The sequence below is a fragment of the Bos indicus genome, chromosome 13 (assembly GCF_029378745.1).
Source record: "Bos indicus isolate NIAB-ARS_2022 breed Sahiwal x Tharparkar chromosome 13, NIAB-ARS_B.indTharparkar_mat_pri_1.0, whole genome shotgun sequence".
In the NCBI taxonomy this organism is placed as follows: Eukaryota; Metazoa; Chordata; class Mammalia; order Artiodactyla; family Bovidae; genus Bos; species Bos indicus.
In genome coordinates, this window is record NC_091772.1 from 7427732 (window position 1) to 7450075 (window position 22344).

Consider the following 22344-nt stretch of genomic DNA (forward strand, 5'->3'; position numbering starts at 1 on the left):
AAAATACTATATGAGTTCTGTTTTTGTGTGCCCAGCACTATTTTAAGTAACATACTTGAATTGTCTTATTTAATTCTCACAACTTCATGAGGTAGTATATTGTAAGCTTTGAGCTTGCACTCAAAGCTGTCTTGAGCTTTGAACTCTATTTGCCTGGGTTTGCATCCTAGTTGTATTGCTTACTAGCTGTAGAACTTTAGGTAAATTATTCAACTTCTCTCTCTCTCAGTTGTCTCATCTATATGTTGGGACTAATACCTACCAGCCTGCCTCAAGAAGAAAGATGCAAAGAGATTAAGTTACCCAAAATCACATAGATTTGCATGATTTGGTGTTAGAATCCAGATGGCTCTGTTGACCATTTTGTTCTCTTTTCAGTGTTGTTCTTGACCCAGATGATAAAAACGTGTGGCTTATTAATTTTCATTCTTCCTGATCATCCTGTGGCAATTGACAAGATTTCCCCTCTTCTCCTCATTAAAACCCTTTTCTCTGCTGGTTTCTATATCACTGGGACCCTGATTCACCTTGTACCCCCAGTGACATCTGTTTTATTTTATTTTCCCATCTTTGTGTCCACTCCCTAAATGTTGTTTGCTTGACGTTTGCTTTCCTATCTTATCCTTTCCTATGAACTTACTGTAGGACTAGAATTTTAGGTTATGAATTCCCAAATCACTAGGCTGGTTTTCTTTCTCCTGAGTTCCAGATTCTTGATTTCAACTTGAATGCCCTAGAGGTCTTAAATTCAATATAGTGTTGACTCTGGAGTATTGTAGTATTGAATATATCCCATGTAAGCCAGTCCTAGGAGTAGGGAAAAATGTTGCTTCCCCAGTTTTTGTTCACTTGTGCTTACATAAATACTTTTTTCAGTTTATTTCTATGAAACAATCTTTTAAATTGATTATTTTATGAGGGTTAGATTACCTAAAATGAGATACTATCCTTAAAACCACTTACCTAAACTACTGTACCTCATAGTATGCTGAAAGAGAATTGAGAGTGTGAATATGACTGTCAATAGCTCTACATCATGGAGACCTTTGGTAAAGGACATGATACATGACAGCTGACATAACAAAATGAGTGAGGATGCCAGTGTCAGTTTATACATTTAATATTATTAAATCTTAACTTGTTACTCCCTTAGATTCAAACAGAATTTTTACATTATTTTTCCTCCTGTATCCTAGTAGATCATTTTATGCACCATCTAGGATGTGCATAATCAACTTTGTATATTAGTGGTGTAGTTTGTAGGATAAGGGCTTCCTTGGTAGCTCAGCAGTAAAGAATCTGCCTGCCAGTGCGGGAGATGTGGGTTTGATCCCTGGGTGGGGAAGATCCCTTGGAGAAGGAAATGGCAACCCACTCCAGTATTCTTGCCTGGGAAATCTCAAGGACAGAGAAGCCTGGTGGGCTACAGGCTATGGGGTTTTAAAGAGTTGGACACACTTAGCAACTAAACAACAACAACAACCCAAAACAGTTTTTAGGGTAAGATTAAACTGCTTGGCATGGTATAGAGATTTCTGTGCATTTTTGTTTTATGTTTCCAGTTACTTTTCAAATTTGTGGCCATTTTCCTCCTTGTATTAATACCTTCATTAAATTATTCTTGAATAGTTTATTCAAAGCTCAAAATTCTCTAAGCTAGGCTTCAACAGTATGTCAACTGAGAACTTCCAGATGTTCAGGCTGGATTTAGAAAAGGCAGAGGACAAATTGTTAACATCTGTTGGATCATCGAAAAAGCAAGAGAATTCCAGAAAAACATCTACTTCTGCTTTATTGACTATGCTAAAGCCTTTGACTGTGTGGATCACAACAAACTATGGAAAATTCTGAAAGAGATGGGAATACCAGATCACCTGACTTGCCTCCTGAGAAATCTGTATGCAGGTCAAAAAGCAACAGTTAGAACTGGATATGGAACAACAGACTGGCTCCAAATTGGGAAAGGAGTATGTCAAGGGTGTATATTGTCACCCTGCTTATTTAACTTACATGCAGAGTACATCATGTGAAATGGCGGGATGTCCTGATGAAGCACAAACTGGAATCAAGATTTCTGGGAGAAATATCAATAACCTCAGATGTGCAGATTACACCACTCTTCTGGCAGAAAGCAAAGAAGAACTAAAGAGCCTCCTGATGAAAGTGAAAGAGGAGAGAAAAAGTTGCCTTAAAACTCAGCATTGAAGAAACTAAGATCATGGCATCCAGTCCAATCACTTTGCGACGAATAGATAGGGAAACAATGGAAACAGTGACAGACTATTTTCTTGGGTTCCAGAATCACTGCAGATGGTGACTGCAGCCATGAAATTAAAAGACGCTTGCTCCTTCGAATAAAAGCTATGACCAACCAAGACAGCATACTAAAAAGCATAGGCATTACTTTGCCAACAAAGCTCCATCTAGTCAAAGCTATGGTTTTTCCAGTAGTCATGTATGGATGTGAGAGTTGGACTATAAAGAAAGCTAAGTGCTGAAGAACTGGTGCTTTTGAATGTAGTGTTGGAGAAGACTCTTAAGAGTCCGTTGGACTGCAAGGAGCTCAAGCCAGTCCATCCTAAAGGAGATCAGTCCTGAATATTCATTGGAAGATATGATGCTGAAGCTCCAATACTTTGGCCACCTGATGTGAAGAACCAACTCATTTGAAAAGATGCTGATGCTGGGAAAGATTGAAGGAAGGAGGAGAAGGGGATGACAGAGGATGAAATGGTTGGATGGCATCACTGATTCAATACACATGGAGTTTGAGCAAGTTCCTGGAGTTGGTGATGGACTGGGAAGCCTGGCATAGGGAAGCCTGGCGTGCTGCAGTCACCTCTTCGGGAGCTTTCCTTGAGACGGTAGTACTATATAACGGTAGTACTATATAGTGGCTAATGGTGTAGGCTATAGTTGTTGATGGAGATATCTATGTGGATTTTAATGGAAAGCTCTCTTGATTTGAACAAATTGCTGAACTTTGATGTGCTTCATTTCCCCATCTGCAAAATCGGGATAATTATACCATCAGTTTTGCTGAGTGTTGGAAAGATTATTTTAATTAAAGTATACATGTGAAGGTCCTGGCACACAGTGAGTTCTTTATAAATGACATCAGCTGTCGTTAATTCTAAGTGTTTAAAAAGTGTTATAATGTTATAATCAAGACTTATAAAGTATTATTTATATCACCTCCACAAAGGTATTATTAAATTGAAAGGACATTTTTATTGTTGATGGCATCATAGACTTAAGGAATATCTTGGTGGTTGCTTTTCTTGTGCTTTTAGCATTTGTATGTATTTATCTTAGGATATTTTATTTTATTTATGTAGCTATTATTTTTTATCTTACCCATTTCCCCTTTTGTCTTATGAACTCCTCCAGAGTTAAGGTCACCTTTGTACCTGCAGTGTATAAATGTATCATTTGGCACATAGTGGACTGTCAGTAGATGTCTGAAAGAGCTTCTTTCTGGACTGTCACAAGAATGTTTTCCTCATCAGGCTTTGATCTTTTTTTTTGCCCTCTGAGTGTTAATTTGACTCCATTCAAATATGGAGTCACTAGATTTGTATTTTGGTATTCTTCAAGCCCACATCAACTCTTGGTTAATTTAACATGGTTAATATTTAAATTATAAAATAAATCCTGAACCTAAAAGTTAAATACAAATGGAGATTCTGCTTTTATTTTGCAAGAACGTTTACTGAAGATGACCATAGAGGAGAGACGCAAAGAATACATAAGGGACTATGTTCCCCTGAACACCATCCCATCGTGGAAAGAGGAGATGAAGGGCAAGAGCCAAAATGATGGTAAGTTTCTCAGAACATTTTTTCAGGTAGATACCATTCCTATTTGTTTATGACCTCTGCAGGACAGTTGGTGATAGAATGGAATAACTGGCACTTAATAAAGAGATGTCATTTTTGCTATATGAAATAACTGGTTGTCATTTAATTGTTTTTAGCAATCTACCCTGTGTTATTTAAACTTAAATTGTATTAACGTAATTCATGTTTGGAAATATACCACATTTATGTGGTACTTTTTTACAGTTACTTTAAAAAATCTATTCTACAGTAGTGTTTGGAACAAATGATATTAGGGATATGCTGCTTTGGTGGGATGGCCTGTTGGGTTTGTTTTGATTAGGTTCATTTGTAAAGTTATTTTAAGAATTGGATACAGTTGAAAGAGTGTATTAGGAAGAACAGAGAAAAACCAAATAACATTTCATGTAATTTTAGAGAAGAGTTTATATGTTGTATGATATGTTATGTTTACTTGTAAAGTATTTGTATGACAAAGTTAACTCACTCTTAAAGTTTTTATGATCTAATGAGAGTCCAGATTGTTTCAGGGAAATATATGTGTTAGAATATAAATGAACTATTAAGTATTAGGAAGGTATATGGAAACAGTTCTACAAAAGCATAAGAGATTTAATGGATGTTTAACATATTATCTGTGAATGAATACTCATTGGTGTTAATAGTCTGAATGTGAAATTTAAGAAGAAATGGTGTTTTTTAAGGATATATAAATATTGAGAATGAAAGCTGATTTTATGAAAGGGACTTAAAACCTTCTAATTTCATAGATTGTGGTTTTAGATTGGAACACAATCTTAGATTGGCTTCCCTGGTGGCTCCAGACAGGGAATTATAGAGTATTCTATGGACCCAGATCAAGAAGATTAGCATGGAATTCCTATGGGCAAAATCTGGGAAATAGCAGCCAAATTAGCCTTTGGTGTCTGTGCAGAGAACATGTTTACCTCAGTGTTTGGGCTTTAGAGAGAATTTTGTTTTTCTAGGAAGGCAAAGTCTGTGGGCTCCTTTAGAGCTTACTCTGCCTGGAAACATGTGTGACCTTGGGCAAATGAGGTAGTGGCTGTACCCCAGGTTCTTTTGGGGTCACTGAACAAGCTGATTGAGATATACACATCTGACCTGCTTGCCCAGTGTCTTCAGCAAATGCAGTCGTTTTAATAATGGTTGAATTAAGACATCATTGAGAGAAGACAGTGCTGTGTAAAGAAAAGTGTATAGATCACAAGGACAGATTTCTGGGCCTTCTCTGAACTAGGGCCATGTGCCTCTTCATGTTTTGGTCTCAGTTACTAATTCTTTTGTTTATGAGAAACTGATAGTGAATACTTAAGCTCCACTTTTTGTGACAGGTGAATCTGTCTTTTACCTTTGCTTCATTTATCTGATTTTCTTTCTTCATTGCTGTTGTAGGTGGTCATTTTCTAAGGATGATGATCTATTTAAACAAATTTTGCATCCTGAAACAGGTAGATTTCTGTTGCTGCCAGAATAATCGAAAAAGCAATAGTGATACGCAGGCTACACTGCCCAGTTTTGAGTCTGCTCACGTCTGTGTAGAGGCTTGGCCTTGATGTTGGTTGCTTCTATTTGAATAGTCATCATGAGAGACTTTTGGTTGAACTGGGTTGTTAGAGAACTCAAGAGTTGGGTATTTTCAGAGATACCACAGGCCAAAATATTTCCCCCAGTCAGAAAAGATACATTGAATAACACCGCACATTGTTATTCCCTAACAAGGGCCTATTATTTAATCATTTCTCCCAATATGAGCTCTATAAGTGATTTACAACTGCTGTCTATATTTCATTTTTTTCTTCAAGTTTTTTGATTGTGAATGTTTTTCATGAGGAACTAGGTGGTGTTATCAAAATTGTATTTCTATTAAACAGTGTTGTATTTCCATTTAATGTTACTGTATTGTGACCCAGAAATTGGTGACTGGTCTCTTCTCTTTTTCATGAAATGGAATAATATCTGTTAATTTCTCTGCATTATATATATCTTTCATTGTGATTTCTTCCAGTGTTACCTATCCAGTGCTCAATTATACTGAAATATTAGTCAAAAGAGTTTTGGTATTTTATTAGTTTGAAAGATCCTTTAAAAATATAAATCTTTGAAAAATGATAAAGGACAATTATATAGTAATATTTTTATATTTTATTTTTGAGTGTTTAAGCCACTGCTTGTAAATAGGTATGTATTAATATATAAGTAGGTATTGGTATTTATAATAATTTAACCTTTTAAGTATAAGATTTCAAACTAAGTTTTAAAAGACATTTGTTTATGGGTCTATGTCATTTAGTTTCTGATTTGTAGGAAAAGAATACTATTTGTTGGGCTAGCATAAGCATAATATTCCAATTTTAAGTTAAATAGTTTATTGTTTATTATCTGCATTTTTATGGAAGACCATTTTGGCCTTGATGTTCATGATTACATGGAATGTTCTCAAGCTATTGTTTAAAATTTTTTTTCTTAATTTTGTTCAGTTTCCCTTTAATTAAATGCTTCTTATTATTGTATTGTAATAGACATTTAAATAAAAATGAGGAGAGTGGCCAAATGTATTTGTTGTAATTTTAAGCTGTCTTAACAAAAGGAAACCAAAAATTGCCAAACAATATAAAATCAATGTTTCTGCAGAAAGAAAGAAGCAAGTAGATGATATTTTTTACTTTGACTTACTAGTTTGATAATATCAGAAAGCCAGGGACCCATAGATGAAGAAGGAAATGGCAACCCACTCCAGTATTCTTGCCTAGAGAATCCTGTGGACAGAGGAGCCTGGTGGGCTGCTGTCCATGGGGTCCCACATAGTCGGACACGACTGAAGCGACTTCACAGCAGCAGGGACCCATAGAAGAAAGAATGGGAGATTACCCAAAAGACTGATACCCCAAAACCCATTTGCTTATTATTCATGGTTATATTTGTCAACTACTATTAGTAAATCTCTGAAATTACATGCTTCTGATTACTTCTTCCTCTGGTTAGCAATTATGTAATAATACTGTTTCATTTGTCAGTTGCTCTGTTGTAGGGAATTTTAAAATACTTGTTTCTCCTATTATACTATTTCTCTAGCACCTGTAATAGTGCCTTATGCCTAAGTGGGCTAAGTTAGTACATTACATAAGAATGCCTCAGAGGTTAACAGTCTACAAAGGACAATGCTTTTTTTTTTTTTTTCAAACTTTAAAATGAGCATTTACTTCATTCTGTATAATAGGCTTCAGTTTCATCCACTTCATTAGAACTGATTCAAATGTATTCTTTTACACTCTTTTGGACTCTGTGGGAGAGGGAGAGGGTGGGATGATTTGGGAGAATGGCATTGAAACATGTATAATATCATATATGAAACAAATCGCCAGTCCAGGTTTGGTGCATGATACAGGATGCTTGGGGCTGGTGGACTGGGATGACCCAGAGGGATGGTATGGGGATGGAGGTGGGAGGGGGGGTTCAGGATGGGGAACACGTGTACACCCGTGGTGGATTCACGTTGATGTATGGCAAAACCAATACAATATTGTAAAGTAATTAGCTTCCAATTAAAATAAGTAAATTTATATTAAAAAATTAAAAAAATAAAATGAGCATTTAAAAAGATATATAAAAATAGACTAGTATAATGAACCTTTATGTGCCCACCATCCAGTTTCAGCAGTTAATAATGATTAGTTTTATGTCATGTATATCCATGTTCCCTGGACATTTCTCCTAGACTATTTTGGAGCAATTCCTGTATATCTTACCAACTTTATCTGTAAATACATGTATGTATGCCTGTGCATGCATCTCTAAAAGGTAAGGGCACATTTTTGTTATTTTAATATAACCACACTACTACTGCACCTGAAAATTAAGAATTCTTTAATTAAATGTCCAATTAGTATTCACATTTTTCTCATTATCTCATAGTTTTGCTTTCTTGTATGGTTGGTTTGCTTGAGTCAAGATCTAAACGAGTTTCACATACTGCATTTAATTGATATATTTCTTAAGTCTCTTTTAATCTGTAGTTTCTTCTCTTTCTGTCCTTTTGCCTCTTGCAATTTATCCATTGAATAAAGTAGGCTATTTGTCTTATAGAATGTGAAATTTTGGATTTTACTCAGTGCATCTTTGTTGTGTCATTTAGCATGTTCCTCTGTCCCCCTGTGTTTCTTACGAGCCGGTAGTTAAATCCAGAGGCTTGGTCAGACTTGAGTTTTATTTTTTGGAAAGATTACTTTATAGATTATTATACATTCTTTTTTGCATAATGTCTGGTTATTGCTCTCTGTGGTGATTAAAACTGATCACTAGGTTCAAATATTGTCTGCCTAATCCATTCTTTGTAATGTTCCCTATCAACTTTTTGCCTACTGAATTTAGCAGCCATTGATGACTGATCCATTATTTTATTAGGGGTTGCAAAATAATGTTATTCCAATTTTATCATTCCTCCTGTTTATTGGACTTCTTTTTTTTTTTAATTTTAAAATTCTTTCCTGAGAAAGAATTCTCATCTTGTTTTTATTTATTTATTTTTATAATTTACATTTTATTTTTTTATTTTTTAAAATTTTATTTTATTTTTAAACTTTACAGAATTGTATTAGTTTTGCCAAATATCGAAATGAATCCGCCACAGGTATACCTGTGTTCCCCATCCTGAACCCTCCACCCTCCTCCCTCCCCATACCATCCCTCTGGGTTGTCCCAGTGCACTAGCCCCAAGCATCCAGTATATAAAGAATTTTTCCTTATCAACTTTTTTGTTTTCATGCAGTACAGTTTATACAGAAAAGGCAAATAAATGCTGTTTCCTTTTATTTGCCTGTTTTCAGATTGCATTGGTTTTCTGAAATCCTATGAAAGTAACCAAAGGTTCTTTCTCTTTGAATCTTTCTCTTTAGTCCTTCTGTTGCTGCATATGGTAAATGGGAATGCGTCATTTAAAGTTAGTACCTGTACAATACATACAATTACTAAACTGTAGTCCTAGGATATAGTAGAAAGACAAAGATATATGAATGGATGGGTAGATATGATATAATAGAAGGATGGCATTGCTTCTTTGTAGGGACAAAAGTTCAGTTCCCAGGTTTAACTGGTGTGTGTTCTGTTCTCTTGTGCTACTTTCTTTGCTAAAGTTCTACTAGAATACCAGTCAGAGAAACATGATTTTGCCATGCTTAGGCTAATTGTCTCTTACTGGTTGCCCTTAGGGAAAATAGCTATAGTTATAGGGGGATTGTGAATCATTACTTTTAATGTTTATATGGAACAGTAAGGGATGAAAACTAAAATAATGAAGATGAGTTAGGTGGAAACTATACAATTATTTTATTCAGGTATGACAAAATGGTAAAAGGGTCATTTAGAAACTTGATATTTCATATCTTATATGTAATATTCAAATCTGATTTATAGGTCATTTGAAAACATTTAACTAGAAAATACCTGAACTGTGAAGTCTTTGTAAGTCTGAATTTCCATTTTTTGAGGTGTATAGAAATATTTTGAGATTTATGGGTTTACTGAAGGCATGTGTGTTTGTTTCTTTTGATTAACTTAGAAGTTCAGCCTTATTTGCTCTCTTTAACTCACTTCTACTTTTGAATGATTTTTAAGAGGTGACGGCAAACCAAAAAATATGTTATTTCTGTAAGAGGTGATGGCTGACCAAAGAAATAAAAGTTAAGTCCAAATTCTTGAGTCTCCCTATCACATTGAGATCTTATTTCAATGTTTTGGATTTTGTCATATTTTACCTATGTCCCAAGTTGACTGTTGATATTCAAAAATCATCAAAGAAAAAGTATCTTAGTCATGTTTCAGTTCCAATGCAGAGCCCTGTATTGCTATCCTTAGTAAATTAGCAATAACTATTTCCTGAATGTCAGTATATTTATTAATCACCAGAAATGAGGAAATAAGAATATAATTATGTTGCTGAAAATCAGATGGACGGGGTAAGGGACCATGTGGTAAAACAAATTTAAAAGTTTTAATAACTATGATGAGGTGGGCTTTGCTACAGATTTTAAAACTATATTAACCACATTATTTTTATTAAATATTTAATGTTGTTTGGAAGACAGGCCACAATTTAAAATGACTGAGTAGTTAGAAACATGGTATTTATAACAGGATTGAATTTAGTAGGGTTATAAAAATTGGAAAGGTATGTTTCCTATTATAGCCTTTTGATATTGATTCCTTTTAATATTTTCAATTTGAGCACTATACTTTAAAAGTAAAATAATCTGTAGAAGCAGAAGAAAGCTCAGAGCAGAACACCTCAACTTTATTAGGTACAAGTCTTTTGTTTTCAGTGGGTGGTGATTTTTTCCCCCATTTTTTACATGATCTTAAAATGAATTTAATTAAAAAACAGAAATCTCTTTTTGCCTCAGGTAACTAAGATCACTCAGGGTTATTCTTTTAACATTTATTTGTGAAGTTTCCATTACCTGTGAAGATGTTACCCAAGTAGAGCTTTTATTAGAAACAGATATTTTTCGCTCCAGAAGTGAAAAGTAGACTAAAGACTGGGCTTCCCAGGTGGCTCTAGTGGTAAGGAACTTGCCTGCCAGTGCAGGAGACATAAGAGACTTGGGTTCAATGCCTGGGTTGGGAAAATCCCCTGGAGAAGGAAATGGTAACCCGCTCCAGTGTTCTTGCCCGGAGAATCCCATGGATAGGGTCACAAAGAGTTGGATATGAATGATGTGACTTAGCACACAGCATATACAGATTAAAGACTAAAATCCTAAAATGATCTGAATTCTTCTATGAACTGGCCTTTCTCCTTTTGGCCTCTTATTATATCACCCTTTTTCTTGGTCTCTGCATCTAGCCACACTGTCCTTTCTCTTTCTGGAATGTACTGTGCTCCTTCCCACTGCTGATGATTTATCATTTTGTTTTTATCTTCACATCTCAGCTTTCAGTTCTCAGATTGAAACCTTTTTATTCTCCCTGAAGTCTTCCCTGAACCCTTGATCTGAAACAGGTTCCTATATTAAATACTTTCATACAGCATTGGTAATAGTTTGTTTTTAATGTACTTAATCATAGAATTATCTGATCAAGGTTTATCCCCTTATAAAGGCTACTTACTGTGAACATAGGGACCATGTTGTCTGTCTTAACTCTCCTTTATATCCCTGCCATCTAGCATAATGCTTGATGCACAGTAGATATTTAATAAGTATTTGTTTTGTGACTTGAATAAATGATAAACTATTTGCCTGGTGGTATTTCATTTCATACATTATTTTTTGTCTTTTCACCTTTTTTTTTTTTCCCACTGAATTATAAAGATTCATGTGGGAATGATGGCCTTAGAAATTAATCCAGTTGTTTTTAATGTAGATAATAAATACTTTTCCTGTCTGTAATATAAGGTCAGTCTTACTCTTTTAAAGGTTAGATAGCCTATTGATAAATAACAGTAAAGATTCTACAGAACTACTGTATAGATATTTAACTAGTTAGTTGACCCAAGGATGAGAATTCATGTGTTACGTGCATACATCAGCATTGTATATTGTTATTTGTAGTACTTAGTAACTGTGTGCTTAAATGTCAACACAACTTAAGTTAAATGAGTGTAAATGTACAAACTTAGGCCTATTATATAACAATAGTTTTAAGTGTGGAAAAATTTTCAGGTATTCTGAGTGCCTTTATTTTGTAATTATTGATTTTTGACACATAAAAAAACCTAGAAATTATCTTAATATTATATCCTGTTTAAGCCCTTTACTGAGTTTATTGGTTTGCATCAAAAAAGAACTTGGCTACAGATAAAGAATTAGGTTCCCATGGAAGAATTAAGCTGAGTAAGAGAATTTTGAGGATAAATGACGTTCACACTAATGTGTGAAAATATAAACAATTTTTGTATAGTGGTATTTTGTGTGAAGATGTAAGCATCAGTTTAGTCAGACATTTGTGAAATAAGGTTAACTTCTAAAATGGAGAAAAAAGAATATGAAATGATATAGGGATTCATAATTCACTACATGGTTTTTGTTTTTCCTCTGCCTTTATCTTATCCTTGGTCTTCTAAACTACTTTCCAACACAGTTTTAACAACACATAAGTTTTATTGCACATTGCATTGTGTGCCACCAAGTGCTATGTAAATTGTCCTTGGATTTAAACTTGTTTTTTAAAATAATGTAGAAACAAAAATAAATTTTTTTTGATACATGTAAATATGACCCAGTTTTGAAACCACAGGATTTAAAGATCTTTCTGTGTATTTTATAGGTCCATAACTTCACCACAGATTGTGTTAGTTTTCTTTTTTAACCCATTAAATGAATTATACAAGTAAGTATGGTTTTACTTAAATCTATTTGATCAGTGCAGACAGGTACTTTGAGATAGGTTATAGACTGGTGGCAGCCAAAGTCAACCTTCCCTCCGACCCTCGTCCCCACCTTGATTGTCTTTCCTGTATGAGTCTTCTTTTTTCAAATATTTATTTGTTACATTTTCATATAAGTGTTCAAAATAAGGATTTGAATATAATTTACTGTTTTATTGAAGCCTTTGGTTTAGGACAAGTTGGGAGTTATTGATGAAGCAAGTAACAAAATATAGGTAATAAAGTTCAATAAACATCCTTATGCCTGGCCATATGAATGCCAGGGCAGAAGATATTTGTGCATTTGGAGGTTTGGAAATACTACATTTTAGTTTGGTCTAGCTCCAGAGCAAGTCATAGATTTCAGATTTTTGTTTGTTTCCTGGAGATTGAATTAGGATATATTCAGTTAAGAATCCAGACTATCCCATCGTGGTAATTCTCCCATCAATTTAGATTTGAGATTATATCTGCCATATGAAAATAACAGAGTTAAGAGATTTCCCAAATTTTATACTTCTCCTGTACTAGTGATTCTGTTGGGGTAAAAACTTTCAGGTTTTTTTTTGTTCGTTTGTTTTCCTTTTTGGTATAAGTTGAGGCTTAATGTATCAAATCCCTTATGATTATACAGTGGAAGTGACAAATAGATTTAAGGGACTAGATCTGATAGACGGAGTGCCTGATGAACTGTGGACAGAGTTTCGTGACACTGTATCGGAGACAGGGATCAAGACCATCCCCAGAAAAAAGTAATGCAAAAAAGCAAAATGGCTGTCTGAGGAGGCCTTACAAATAGTGAAAAGAAGAGAAGTGAAAAGCAAAGGAGAAAGGGAAAGATATATGCATTTGAATGAAGAGTTCCAAAGAATAGCAGGGAGAGATGAGAAAGCCTTTCTCAGCGATCAATGCAAAGAAATAGAGGAAAACAATAGAAAGGGAAAGATTAGAGATCTCTTGAAGAAAATTAGAGATTCCAAGGGAACATTTCATGCAAAGATGGGCTCAATAAAGGACAGAAATGGTACGGACCTGACAGAAGCAGAATATTAAGGAGAGGTGGCAAGAATACACAGAAGAACTGTACAAAAAAGATCTTCATGACCTAGTTAATCATGGTGGTGTGATCATTCACCTAGAGCCAGACATCCTGGAATGTGAAGTCAAGTGGCCCTTAGGAAGCATCACTACAAACAAAGTTAGTAGAGGTGATGGAATTCCACTTGAGCTATTTCAAATCCTAAAAAGATGCTGTGAAAGTGTGCTCAATATGTCAGCAAATTTGGAAAAGTAGGCAGTGGCCACAGGACTGGAAAATCAGTTTTCATTCCAATCCCAAAGAAAGGCAATGCCAAAGAATGCTCAAACTACCGCACAGTTGCATGCATCTCACACACTAGTAAGGTAATGCTCAGAATTCTCCAAGCCAGGCTTCAGCAATACATGAACTGTGAACTCCAGATGTTCAAGCTGGTTTTAGAAAAGGCAGAGGAACCACAGATCAAATTGCCAGCATCTGTTAAATCATTGAAAAAGCAAGAGAGTTTCAGAAAAATATCTATTTCTGCTTTATTGACTATGCCAAAGCCTTTGACTGTGTGGATCACAAGAAACTGTGGAAAATTCTGAAAGAGATGGGAATACCAGACCACCTGACCTGCTTCTTGAGAAACCTGTATGCAGGTCAGGAGGCAACAGTTAGAACTGGACATGGAACAACAGACTGGTTCCAAATAGGAAAAGGAGTACGTCAAGGCGGTATATTGTCACCGTGCTTATTTAACTTCTTTGCAGAGTACATCATGAGAGACGCTGGGCTGGAAGAAGCACAAGCTGGAATCAAGATTGTCAGGAGAGATATCAATAACCTCAGATATGCAGATGACACCACCCTTATGGCAGAAAGTGAAGAAGAACTAAAGAGCCTTTTGATGAAAGTGAAAGTGGAGAGTGAAAAAGTTGGCTTAAAGCTCAGCATTCAGAAGACGAAGATCATGGCATCCGGTCCCATCACTTCATGGTAAATAGATGGAGAAACAGTGGAAACAGTGACAGACTATTTTGTTTGGGCTCCAAAATCACTGCAGATGGTGATTGCAGACATGAAATGAAAAGATGCTTTCTCCTTGGAAGGAAAGTTATGACCAAACTAGACAGTATATTAAAAAGCAGAGACATGACTTTGTCAACAAAGGTCCATCTAGTCAAGGCTATGGTTTTTCCAGTGGTCATGTATGGATATGAGAGTTGGACTGTAAAGAAAGCTGAGTGCCGAAGAATTGATGTTTTTGAACTGTGGTGTTGGAGAAGACTCTTGAGAGTCCCTTGGACTGCAAGGAGATCCAACCAGTCCATCCTAAAGGAGATCAGTCCTGGGTGTTCATTGAAGGGACTGATGTTGAAGCTGAAACTCCAATACTTTGACCACCTCATGCGAAGAGTTGACTCATTTGAAAAGACCTTGATGTTGGGAAAGATTGAGGGCAGGAGGAGAAGGGGATGACAGAGGATTAGATGGCTGGATGGCATCACCGACTCGATGGACGTGAGTTTGAGTGAACTCCGGGAGTTGGTGATGGACAGGGAAGCCTGGCGTGCTGCCGTTCATGGGGTCGCAAAGAGTTGGACACGACTGAGCGACTGAACTGAAGTGTTATCATGCCCATCAACTATATGATAATGGGAGTGATTTCTATTATTTTGTTAAGTATACGTGTGTTCTTTGTTACCTCTGGGAATGCACAGATTTTGGAATTAAATGTGTCTCTCCTCACATCCCAATTCTGCTGCTGAATACCCTACCTGGAGAACCTATGACATCCCTAAACTTGTCTCCTCATGTCTCAGTTACCCCACTGGGGTATTTATTTCTCCTTTTTAAGGTCATGAAGAGAACATAATTGAGATCAGAGCTCCTTCTTATTACAGAACACACCTTCCTCTTGTGTGAAACTTCTTGTGCTCATAGCCAGTGTATAATAGAAGGTAGATTTTTTGCCTATGCTTGTGACTCTAAGTACACATACAGTTTGAATTTGGACTGTCTGCTTTAGAAGGTAGGAAGTGTGACTGTTTCTTGGAATTTTACTGTATGATGTCTAGCGGAGGTTGTTGTGTACCAACCCATTTTGTAGTTTGAGGTAAGTATGCTAAGTAAGTTACAACTGGTCAAGGAAAAAAAATTTAAGACATTGCTAATTTGGAAACATCAGAAACTAATTTTTTTGTTTGTTTCTTCTATGAGTGCTTGTATGTGGTTTTTAAGAATTTTGAAATTTGTACTATTAGATTTGAGAGAGAAGACGGCATGTAAAACTGAAAATACTTTTTGAATTAAAGGCTACTGTTTTATAATTTCTAATTTTTGTTATTATTTAGCACTTAGTAAGAGTTAATAACAAACTAATAACATTTCTGGCCTTTAATGTGTATGAATCCTAATTGTCATTGAAAAGGAAAAAAATTTCTGTTTAAAACAAAATCTGGCTGAACAGCTTTCATATACTAAGGGAATAGCATAATATGTACATCAGAGGAGATGACTTTCAGTTGAGAAAAATATCTTGAACATTTGTGGATATGAGAATCTTGGAAAGTAAGGGCAAAAGCAGACAGGAATTTTGAGTTTCTTAGGCTGCCTGAGAGAGAAAAGTGTGAAGGATGTAGGAGCAAAAGGAAAAAGAGGCGTGAGAAGAAATAGTGGAGAGCAAGAGGTGGCAGGAAGCCAGTCCTGGTGTAGAGACAATCTGTCCATCTTTAAGGAATATAAATAGGATGGGCTCTGGAAATATTTATCTTACTTAATTGTTAAAATAGCAGGTGTGTCTGGGTGGAGATACCCAGATGCCTGACATCTTGGTTGTTTTAATGATGGTAGAAATTAAATGACTCATAAGAATACTGAATTTGACCATGCTTATAAATGTCTGGCAAATAAATACAAAAAATATTCTGGGCTCTGTAGTCTCTGAGTTCTTCATCTTATGCAGGTGATAACATGGCTGAGCAGAGATAATAATGACCATATAAGTTTACTAAACATATGCTTATCTCAGCTAAGTAACTGACTCAGATTTATGCTAACTTGGTTCTTAGGTGTGTTTAAAATCTTAACCATTTTAACAATTCAGGGTTTTTTTTCAGTACATTTACAGTCATCACTGTGTGTTAGTCGCTTAGTCGTGTCCGACTCTTTGTGACTTCATGAAGTGGGGCCTGCTAGACTCCTCTGTCCATGGGATTCTCCAGGAAAGAATACTGGAGTGGGTTGCCATGCCCTGCTTCAGGGGACCTTCCCCACCCAGGGATCAAACCAGGGTCTCCTGCATTGAAGACAGATTCTTTATTATCTGAACTACCAGGGGTTCCCAATTCAGTGGTTTTTCAGTACACTTACAGTCATCATCAGTACCCATTTCCAAAACATTTTTATCTTCCCAAATAGAAACTTGGTATCTTCCTAGGTGGTGCTAGTGGTAAAGAACCTGCCTGCCAATGCAAGAGTCATAAGAGATATGGGTTCAATCCCTGGGTCAGGAAGGTGGCTTGCAGAAGGAAATGGCAACCCACTCCAGTATTCTTGCCTGGAGAATCCCATGGACAGAGGAACCTGGTGACTACAGTCCCTGAGGTTGCAGAGTCTGACACGACTGAAGCGACTTAGCATGTACACACCTTCATGATCCATTATATAATAACTACCCATTTTCCTCTTTCATCCAAGTTCTAGCAATCTCTACTTATTTTTTGTATCCATAAATTTCCTGTTCTAGACTTCATACAAGTAGAATCATACAATATTTGTTTTTTATGTCTGGCTTATTTCACTTATTAAAATGCTTTCTAGGTTCATTCATATTGTAGTGTGTATTAGAATTTTCTTCTTTTTTATGGTTGGGTAATATTCCACTGTGTATATATGCCACATTTTGTTTATTCATTCATTTGTTGATAGACATTTGGGTTTCTACCTTTAGGCTATTATGAATAATGGTGCTGTAAACTTTGGTGTACCAGTGTCTGTTTGAGTCTCTATTTTCAGTTCTTTTGGCTACATAAATAGGAATGGAATTGCTGGATTATATGGTAATTCTATGTTTAACTTTTCGAGGAACCACAGTACTGTTTTCTACAATAGCTGTGCCATTTTACATTCCCATCAGCATTGTACAGGGTTTCCTTCACATTCTTACAAATGCTTGTTATTTTCTGTTTTTTAAAATAATAACAATATTTTAAAAAACAGAAACTAAGAATAATTTATTTCAGCAGTGTTTTCTAACTTTCATCGTACAAGTCTTTCACCTCAGTGGTTAAGTTTATTGCTAAGTACTTTATTCTTTTTGATGCTATTGTAGATGAAATTGTTTTCTTAATTTCCTTGTCAGTTGTTCATTGTTTGTACATGCTCAGACATGCAGCTGAACTTTGTGTGTTGATTTTGTATCTTGTGACTCTACTGAATTCAACCTAGTAATATTTCGGGTTTTCTACACATACGATCTTATCATCTGTGAACAGATACTTTCATTTCTTCTTTTCCATTCATAGGTGTATTCCCTTTAGGCTGGTGCTGAAATCAGTTTGTGTTTTGTTGAAGATTTTTACGTAGTTATTCACAAGGAATATTGGCTATAATTTTCTTGTAGTGTATTTCTTTGTGATAAATTAGTTTTGGTAGGTGTTTCTAGGTATTTGTCCATTCTCTTTAGTTTATCCAGTTTTTTAGTGTATAGTTGTTCATAGTATTCCCTTATCATCCTTTTTATGTATGTGAAATTTGTAATCCTGTCCCTACTTTTATTTCTGATTTTAGAAATTTTAGTTTTCTCTCTTTTTCTTGGTATGTTTTCACTTGTGTCAGTGTATTTTCTGATTGTTTCCTTTGCCCACTGTTAATTGAATGTATTGTTTAATTTTCATATATTTTTTAATATTCCAGTTTTTTTTTTTTTTTTTGTTACTGACTTCGAGTTCCATTTTGATGAGAAAAGATTCTTTGTGTCATTTCAGTCTTTCAGAATTTATTAAGACTTGTTTTATGGCATAACATCCTGGATAATATTCCATGTGCACATGAAAATGACATTATTTTTGGCTACAGTGTTCTGTATATGCCTGTTAGCTCCTTTTGGTTTATAGTGTTCAAGTCCTCTACTTCCTTATGATCTTTTGTCTGGTTTTCCATCCATTATTTAAAGTGGGGTATTTAAATCTCTTATTGTATAACTATATTTCTCCTTTCAAGTATGTCACTGTTCTTTTATATAATTTGGGGGGCATTTTCTGTTGTTTGGTACATGTAAATTCATAATGGTTTATATCTTACTGATGAATTGACCTTTTAATCAATATATAATGTTTTTTATCTCTTGTAACAGTTTTTGTCTGCAATTGGTATAATCACCTCTGTTCTCTTTTGGTTACTGTTTGCGTGGAATATCTTTTTTGAAAATCCTTTCATTTTTAACTTATTTATGTCCTTAGTGAGTCTCTTGTGGCAGCATATAGTTGGATCCTTTCTGCCAAATTCTCTCTTTTGATGGGAGAGCCTCATCCTCTCTTTCATCTGCACATTATAGTCTGTTGTATGTCTGCCCCTAATCTTGTCCCAGGCTCACAGACTTGGTTTCTGTGAGTCTGTACTTGCCTAGAGCTTTTATGAGCTCTTTTATGAGCATTGCCTGCTGATTTTTCGATGTTAGTTTTGAGTTAGTTGAAGTAGGGATGAATGTTTTCCATCAGTTCTTCAAGTATCACCAGATAGAGGAGAACTGACTTACATAAGAATTTGCAAATAAGATCTGTTCTAATTCTCAGGAGAGAACTGGCAACCACTGCTACTGCCTCAAGGCCAACACTGCTGCTTTGCTGGGGAGGGTGTAGGACAAGGATGAGTAAAAATATTTACAAAGGTTTCCTACTCTTTTGGAAATGAGTTTTTCTTGATTGGGTGTTTGCTTGGCTTCTGTATACCTTAGACTATTTCCAGAATTTCAGCAAAGTTGATTCAGACAGTTTCTGCATGTTGTATTTGATGTTTATATCGGCAAATGAGAGGTTGAAGCTATGTGGTTCACCATTCTGCTTGAACTTTATAATTTCAGATATGAAAACCAACTGATGGCTGCTTTAACAAAGTAACCTTCAAGTTCAGTGGCTTACCCTGATAAAAGTGTATTTCTAGTTTGCCAAACAGTCCACTGTGAGTGAGTGTGATTAGTGTCGGTGGAGGAGTGCTGGCGGTGGTGGTGTTTGGATTGGGGAGTGAGAGTGGGTGTGTGTTTGAGGGAGCATTCTGTTTCATGTAGTCCTTTAGCAACAGAGCTGATCAAGCCTATGCCCACTTTAACATGTTGCTTCTGAGGTTGCCCTGGAGAACCTTAGGGGAAAGGGGAAAAGAGGGATGTGTTAGAGGTGTTTATGAGATAACCCTTGGAGATGGTCAAGTTGATTTTTACTCACATATGTTGGGCTAGATCTCAGGCACATGGCCATAATTAATTGTAAGACAGGCTGAAAAATGTAATCTAACCATATACTTAGGAAGAGGATGAAACTGGAAACTGATTTTGATGAACAGTTGATAATTTCTGCCCGACCAGCCATGCACAGAGCTTCCTTGAACTACCATATTCTGTTGAATGAGCTATAAGATACACCACTATTTTATATTCCATTAAGAAGGAAGGGGGAAAGTGTTAGCAATTGAATAAGTACACAATGCCATCTAATCACTCTTACCTCTTGCATTATATTTAAAATAGAAATTATTTTAGATTTACTCAAACAGCTTTGCCTCAATCCACTTCTGAATCATTTTTTCCCATTCATAGTTGATGTGTTTCTTCCACAGAGTTATTTATGTGCAGTTAGGAAAGTTGATGATATAGCCCCGCCTCTGTACCCTGCTTTTGTCTGGGATTTTCTTCTAAACCACTGATAACTATTCTGTAAGTTTTAATGCTGGCATATTCTTGATATTAACAGATGGTGTTAATGAAAGGTTTTCAACCAATGCTTGGACTCATGTTCTTTCTTCAAATGGTCATTTGGATTATTGCCTGAAATGTTGAGAGGTTGCAGTTGTCTAATTATATCACCATGAGAAGTGACAAATTCTCATACACAGTGGAGACTGTCATGACCACCACCTCCATGGCAGCAACTGTAAATACCTTTAATTGTAAGGCACCTGCCAGTTTCAGAGATGTTAAAATGTTTTTATTTTTTGAAGGCATCTTGCAGTTGAAGATGTATATAGTGTATAGTATGTTGAATTTGTTTTGAAATTCAAGTGTTTTTTTTTTTAATATTTAAGACTTTAAAAAAATGATATCTAAGCTATTGAAAATATTGGTTATTAGAATTTATTAAAAATTATATTTCAGTTTTTCAGGTTCTTTTCTTTGGAGGATTAAGTGAAGGGTAAGATGGATCAGCTATTTGGAGCACTGGCTTAAAGTTATGAGAGTCTGATTTTACAACAATACAGGAAAACACTTAAACACTGTTGGTTGCTCCTGAATGGAATGGACTCTGACAGTGCTTTTTCTGTCATTGAAATTATTCATAAAGGTTTTGGATGAAAACCATAAAAAGTGAAAGCACTTCTTTTACTGGGCAGTAATTGAACAAAATGTTGTGTGGTGTGTCTTTCTGATTGTTGAGATTCTTATTCTGTAATAATTTAATTTTATATAAGTGGTCTTCCCTTTTCTGATTGTTGACAGTAATTTATCAATGCTTTCTGTTGGTTTGAAACACTAGTGATTTTTTTCCTTAATGTAAGACAGACAGCTAAATACATATTTCTGTTCTATTTCTAATTAAGTGATTAAACACACTAAGCCAAGGCATTTTTTGAAACACTGATTGGCCCAGAGGAAGTATAGATTCAAGGAATAGTATTTTTCTCTCTGTGGATTTCACTACAAATGTTACCTCATTTTTCTGGGGGCTCAGGAAAGTTTGTTGGTTCTTTTAAGGTTTAGTTTGTGAAAGTGGCTACTATCAATTTTATTTTTAATTAAAAAAAAAAGTCTTATATTGAATATGACTTTCTTTTCTTCTCTCCTCCCTCCTTCCTTTTTCTCTGTTGTTAGAGAGTACTTTTGGCCAGACTCTTTGGAATTATCAGTACTTAGACAGCTACATAAGGAATCTTCTGACCTTTCCTGTTAATGGCTCAAATGCTCATTAACGAGGATTGTTCAAACACATTTGGGGAGCACATTAAATAGATGAAGGACTGTAGTTGATTGACAAAAAAAAAAAAAAAAAAAAAAATAGATGAAGGATCGCCATCTTATAGGAAGAAAGAGAGCCAGAGGTACATATTTTTCTTATTTTCTTCCACGTACCCAATCTAGATGTCAAGTTATCTGGGATTTGCTTTTACCGAAAATCATGATAGTGATAATAACACTTCCACTTTAGTTTTTGGCCATTCATAATTTGTGAATAGCTCCAACCTGGAATTTTAAAGACTGTTTATGTTCATGAAATGATTTACTGAGTAAATATATGTTCTTCATTGTAATAAAAACAATGGGAGGAAAACATATCTTTTTTTCTAAATAGAGTTGTACTGTTTTTCCAAGTGTTTGATACATCTCTCTCTCTGCTATATTTTTGTGGTATTATTTCTAATATATTGAAGTACTTTTTATTTAAAGTAAATACATAGTATCTCAGTATGCATATGGATTGAACTTCATTACTTTGATGATGAAGAATTTCTTAAATGCTGTGATACATGAAATATGTCTACAAATTAATGAGTAATTTATTTAAAGCTTTGTAATTGTTTCTTAAAATGAGTTAACATTACTTACAAGTAAATAACATGTAGCTTTTAAAAAATATTATTTATATTAATTAAAATTATTTTTAAGAAGAATTCAGTTCAGTTCAGTTGCTCAGTCATGTCCGACTCTTTGTGACCCCATGAATCGCAGCACACGAGGCCTCTCTGTCCGTCACCAACTCCTGGAGTTCACTCAAACTCACATCCATCGAGTCGGTGATGCCATCCAGCCATCTAATCCTCTGTCGTCCCCTTTTCCTCCTGCCCCCAATCCCTCCCAGCATCAGAGTCTTTTCCAATGAGTCAGTTCTTCGCAT

The 22344-nt window shown here is 35.4% G+C and overlaps 1 protein-coding gene across 2 annotated transcripts in view; it reads left to right on the forward strand.

Annotated features, from left to right (window-relative positions):
* MACROD2 (mono-ADP ribosylhydrolase 2) overlaps positions 1–22344 on the forward strand; it is a 2314515-nt gene that overhangs the window by 3808 nt on the left and 2288363 nt on the right. For both annotated transcript variants that reach the window (XM_070800713.1, XM_070800712.1), the window contains exon 2: positions 3705–3821. In XM_070800713.1, the coding sequence (XP_070656814.1) occupies positions 3705–3821 (117 nt within the window). The remainder of the gene's footprint in view (positions 1–3704; positions 3822–22344) is intronic.